Source organism: Henckelia pumila, chromosome 1, assembly GCF_033568475.1.
Source record: "Henckelia pumila isolate YLH828 chromosome 1, ASM3356847v2, whole genome shotgun sequence".
In the NCBI taxonomy this organism is placed as follows: domain Eukaryota; kingdom Viridiplantae; phylum Streptophyta; class Magnoliopsida; order Lamiales; family Gesneriaceae; genus Henckelia; species Henckelia pumila.
The window spans coordinates 72,676,396-72,682,395 of NC_133120.1; the positions used below are offsets into that span (position 1 = coordinate 72,676,396).

At 33.4% G+C, this 6,000-nt stretch overlaps 1 protein-coding gene across 1 annotated transcript; it reads right to left on the bottom strand.

The window, feature by feature from the left end:
- Positions 1-68: 68 nt before the first annotated feature.
- Positions 69-3,422, bottom strand: LOC140890026 (cinnamoyl-CoA reductase 1-like). Its single transcript, XM_073297778.1, has 6 exons — positions 3,274-3,422; positions 1,952-2,121; positions 1,583-1,768; positions 1,314-1,476; positions 664-853; positions 69-588 (listed from the first exon to the last, which is right to left on the bottom strand). Exons 1-6 carry the CDS (start codon positions 3,386-3,388, stop codon positions 453-455), a joined length of 960 nt encoding a protein of 319 aa, XP_073153879.1. The 5' UTR covers positions 3,389-3,422; the 3' UTR covers positions 69-452.
- Between the last annotated feature and the right edge of the window lie 2,578 nt (positions 3,423-6,000).

The following is a 6,000-nucleotide window of genomic DNA, read 5'->3' on the forward strand; positions in this document are numbered from 1 at the left end:
ACATACAATGAGAGGGTTGTTTTGTGTGATTCACATTAGAACACCTGATTTTTTTTTAAAATTACAGAACAACCAGTTTTCACAAGTTTATCTTGCTATATTTATTAAATAGCATGGTATCATATGCATAACAGCATATTTCATGCAAGGGAATCCAAAGAAGAAAAGAGAATTACCAACAGAAATTTTGATACAAACCAAGTATGCTTTGTTGTCCAAAGGACCACACGCATAATCACCTTCCCCGTCGATGTTCATCTAAGATCGACCCTTTTTCGTTCTATCGCTAGGTTCCACTTATACACCTTCAAGATATGAAGAAAAACGAGAAAGACAGAAAGAAAAAACAGAAAGCTATCAAAATGTGAAGCATAAAATCATCCAGGCAACTTAAGTATGAAACCGGGATTATAGGGAATGCTCGCCCTGAAGCATGAAACTGATTTGTTGTATCATGAATCAAGCATGGACATCCGTTTGTAACTTTCCACCGCATCAATGAGCGTTTCTTTAAGCGGCCTGTACCTCCAACCCAGTTTTTGCAGTCTACCTGAAGTGAGCTTCAACGAGTCCGTTCCCTCTTGGAAGCTGAGAGAAGGGTACGCAAATCTTTATCGAGTGCAACTGCTTAAGAGTTAATGTTTTAGAGAGAAACGTGCTTACCTCTTGGGATACTTATAGTCGGGATACATTTTCCTCAGATTCTCCACCAAACCTTGTATAGTAACCGTGTGAGCCATGCATAAATATCGACCTTCAGCTTCAGGTGTTTCGTAGACTAACTTTAACGCTTCGGCTACATCACGTACATCCACCACCTTTCGGAGGTGGTTAACCACTTGTTCATTTCCTCCTACAGAATCAAACACATAGTAGACAAAGTAATGTTATATGGGAGTAATCAAAAGGCAGCACAGAAATGTGTAAACATGAAAGCCTGTTTATAGAAAAGGGAGGAAAGGAACTTTGAAGGCTTTCCATTTGTGTAAAACTGCCATAAATTCTTGGGTTTTAGTGGTGAATTGCATTAAAGAGCCTCCGTGGTAGTTTAAATAAACCAACGCCCCTGTGGACGATTCAAATATAATCTTCACTCTGTAATTTGATAGTTACAGAAGCAAGAGGCACAACAAGATTTCTCTTACTTGCCAGACCTAAAGTCCAAGGTTTTCGTTTGGCCATGACGTGGTAGACATTAAATTTTAGAAGACACGAAATGGTAAATGGTAAATGGCCGATATTTCGAAACTGAAGAAAATGAAATAAAACTAAATTAAGCAATGCAACAAGACAAATGCTCAAGGTGGTAATACCTTTCAAAAGGTTAATGAGAACAAGACTGCTAGCATTTGCCTTCTGCGACAGCATCGGTCCCACTACAAGGCAGGGTAAGAAAGATATAACCTCCAGTCCACTTTTCTTTGCATATCCCAGAGCCTCGATCTCTGCCACTGTTTTCGAGTAACAATACCAGTTCTGCGGATATAGAATCAGGTGGTCAAATAAAGATTATATAAATTGCCCTATGTAAAACTTAGATAAGCACAAAACAGTATTGCAAAATATTGGCGATAGCAACTACGTTTGTCATCTTGCAGTATTCTGCGTCTGACCAACATGTCTCATCCAGCAATTGATCTTTGGGCAAGTTGGGGTTCATTATAACAGCAGCTGCTGATGATACAAAAACAACACGTCTGACTTTAGCTTCAGTGCATGCCTTCAAGACATTAAGTGTACCTTTTACTGCAGGTTCAACCAGTTCTACCTGCAAAGTTATCGTGCCAACAAATTTATGCAAGAAGAAAAAAGCAGCCGGCATTGTCGTTCAAACCAATTTCGCACACACAAAAAGTCGAAAAGTTGGTATCACAATGTCAAACAAACATGTTCTCCATTATCCATTTATTTGATTATTCCTTAATTCAAGTAAAGAGTTTGAAAATCATGCCTCTGGATTTGAAACAGGGCCACTAGGAACTGGGCTAGCAACATGGAACACTCCATCACATCCACCGATTGCCGCAAGCACTGAGTAATAATCTAGCAAATCCGCCTTAAAAAGTTTCAGCTTCTCAGCTGCAAACTCAAGGTTTTTCAACTGAACATTTCTGTCATCCCCTGCAACAAACAAGAAGAAATCCATATGATGCATCAGTAACACTGAAAACCAAAATATTATTTAACACCAGCGACCGCCATGATTTCAATTAATGTAGAATAATATCATAACAAACTAATGAGTTGATAAAAATTAACAATCCCCAAGCAAGTAAATCATATGTTTGGCAGGTCATTTTTGTCGAAGACTCGAATACAGGTCCTTGCTCATAAAAAAATCATGGAGAGGATAAAAGATAGGAAAGAAGAAAGAAAGGACCACAAAACATGCACCAGTCAACCTTAGAGGCAGTAACACAGGGTATGACTATCATCCAAGGTGTGAATGAACAACCAGCGCACAGGCAAAGCATTCAGAAATGGCTTGGTTCGCATGACAGGTGAAGTGGTAAAATTGAAGGCACAATGCACGACAAGAGTAGGATCGTGTCACTTCGCTCGAAGGGGCATGCCTTTTAAATTTGTTGAGAGATGGCCATCACGAACCATTAGAGATGTAAGTTGAGTTAAGCTCTCTCATGAGCCTTTTGACACCCATATGACATAATATCCAAGTTCACGAAGAGATTTCTGGAAAAAAAAAAAAAAAAACTTGTGTTCACCCATATGGCTCATGAGCCAGATCACGAGCTTGAGCTTCTTCAAGCTCAAACTTGTGCTTGTGAAATTTCACAACATCACATGCAAGGTTTATTCCCACCAAAGTTCGTAAATGCTATACACAGTTTAACCCCAGAAGCAGTGCATAATACACTACATTTACCAGGTTTCCGTTCACAAGTACGAACTAATTCAATTAAGTGGCTCGAATTCAACAAACCTAGATATCATGTCGAATCAACTCCACTAATTTACCCCCTTCCTATAAACAGCGAGCAACTTCATAAAATTATCAGCTAATCATCAGCAACAACTTAATCAACAAAAACAAAACAAAAACAAAAAACAATCATTCACTAATTCCAGACAAACCAAAGCACTAATTTCCAAATGGTTGTGGATTAGGCTACGCCATTAGAATCTAACAATAACAAGAATCACTCTTACACAGCGAAGGATCAACGATTCACCCAAACACATGCTAGCCGAGTCCCTAGCTAGGTTTTGAACTTTACCAAAAAGCACGCAAAAAAAGGTAAAAAGAAAAGTAACCCGGATCTCTGACAGTGCCGTGAACGATGTAAGATTTGGAAAGAAGAAGCTTGATCAGCCATGAAGCTATGTATCCGCCCGCCCCCGTCACGCAAACTCTCCCATTTTCCGCCATAAAAATCAAAACTTGGGATTCCAATTCTCAATGCCGTAACATATATATATATATAAGCAAGCAAAACAATTTCTGCGTGGGAATCCGCTGGACAATAAATGCACCACGTCACCCACACGATTTTACACGAGGCCACTTTTTTCATATTCTTTATTTTAAATAAATAATCCATAAATTAACTCATTCTTCACCGTTTTTTTTATTTTATTTTTTTTATATGCTAAAAGAAAAAAAATATATAATGTGAAATACGAGATGCCGGAAGTTCATCGGAGCTCCGAAGAGGACTGCCGGAGCTCTGGTAATGGCTAGCGACTGCCGACTGGTGATAGTGGGCAGTAGTCGCCAGTGGCGGGCAGATGATAGTTTTGAATTTTTTATTTTATTTTTTTACATGAGATGGGTGTCCACCATTGCAACTGGATAATCCTCGCTATAGTTTTTAATTTGATGGTGTATAAAAAATTAATTACATGAACTCGTGTTAGATCGTATGTTACTCGTTAAAAATATTATTTTTTTATTATAAATATTAACAAAATTGATTCGTCCCACTTATGAAATCAACTCAAAAAAAGCATAGTCGTAATTAATTAAAATCTTATAAAAATATATAAAATTTTTAACTAGTTAAAACTTGGAATTAAAATTTAAACATGCGTGATATCATAATTTGCCATAGCAAACATGGCATTTAACTTTGAATTCAAATGAATTTCAAATTCGTTTTACATCAAATTTAGCAATATTAGCTAAGATATATTGTCATGGATTTCACACTGTCAATTAATTTATCACAAATCATTCCGTAAACCAAATACTTGCTCTAAATCATATCCTTACATCCAAATATAGGATAAGATAATTTCCAAATTCTATCTCGAGTTCGAATAAGTTTGTTTGCTAATCCAAATCGGCATAAAAAATAGGTCAATTTTTTTTATACCTTCTCTAATATTTTTTTAAAAAATAATTTTGAATATACACGTTAAAACGAGCTAACATGATGAGTTGACCCATTTTTTGACAGGTTAGAAAAACACTAATCAAACACATCTAATTAAGGCAGAAAGAGGAATTAACCCAATAGATCTACCAATTTTACATGTAATACGAATTAAGATTAGGAAATTGTCGACCCAATCCACCAATTTCATATAGTTGGATGGACCAATTATATATAACCCATATCTCTAATTTTAAGTATGCACCAATTTCATATCACTAGTAAAAAGCATGTACTTCGCACGTAAGATCACTTATTTTATAACCAATTAGTTATATGATTGAGTTAAAAATGATACTAATATTGAAATATATAGTGACATGTATTATATATATATATATATATATATACAGAAATGATCCGGTGGAGGAAATTTGTGAGCGACGGGTTTTAGTGTTTTTTTTTTATTTTTTTGCACCACTAAAACTCACTATCGGGTTTTAGTGGTCGCTCACAGATTCGTGCAGGGGATCAAAATTATATATATATATATATATATTATAAATCATGTTACGTATTTTCAATATTCATCTACTTCACTATCTAATAAAAAAAATTATTGACTCTAGTCTATATATAATTTAGGAACATGAATATATCATAAGCCAAAAAAACAGATACTTTAGAAAAATATTTAACACCTTGATACAAAATGATATATAGATGAAAATATATAAAGAGATGAAAAAAAGATATTCTAAAATATTGACTCAATATATGATAACAAACAATGTTCTTCTATAAGAAATTTTGATGAAAAAGTAATGACATAATATCAAATATCACTAAACTCACTATTAATTTATTATTGTTGTTGTTGTTGTTCTTGTATGTAAAACAAATAAAAGATTATCATGATAAGGTAATAAATTAATAAAAAAATATTAAATCTACTAAGTTTTATTATCATTATTTATTACTTTAGTCTTTTATTCCGATTCTTTAAATTTTGTGTAGGTCTCCTATTAGATTTATTCGTAAGATGGGTCGATTTGATCCTTATGTAGATTGAAAAAAAATTATTTTGGCATAAAAAGTCATATTTGTTATGAGTTAGATCGAGCAAGAGATCAGTCTCACAAAACTAACTCGTGAGATAGTTTATATTAGATATAATATAAAATTAAAATAACTTTAAATTTAATCATATTTATAATAGAAAGAAACTAAGTAGCAATCAAATCATCTATTTATTTTATTTGTTTGAGATTTGAGATGTATTGTCTTTCTAATAATAGCTAAATATCTTATATATTTGGAACTTAAGTTTCTTTATATAAATGTAGATTATATTTTAAACTTTACTTTTTAATAATTATCTTCGAACTATTTATATTGATGAATTTAAATTTCTACATTTATTTTTACGTCACTACAAATTTTCTATTTTAATAGTAATTAATTTCAATACAATACATTAATTATTATGTCAGTACATTCAAATATATCGATCAATTTCTTATGAGATTATTATGTCATTACATTCAAATATATCGATCAATTTCTTATTCTCATATCACTTGCATATAGTATATGTGGATATATTAGGAGAAAATATAAAAAAAAACATTTATTTACTCGGAGTAAAAGAATTCAAATGGCAAAA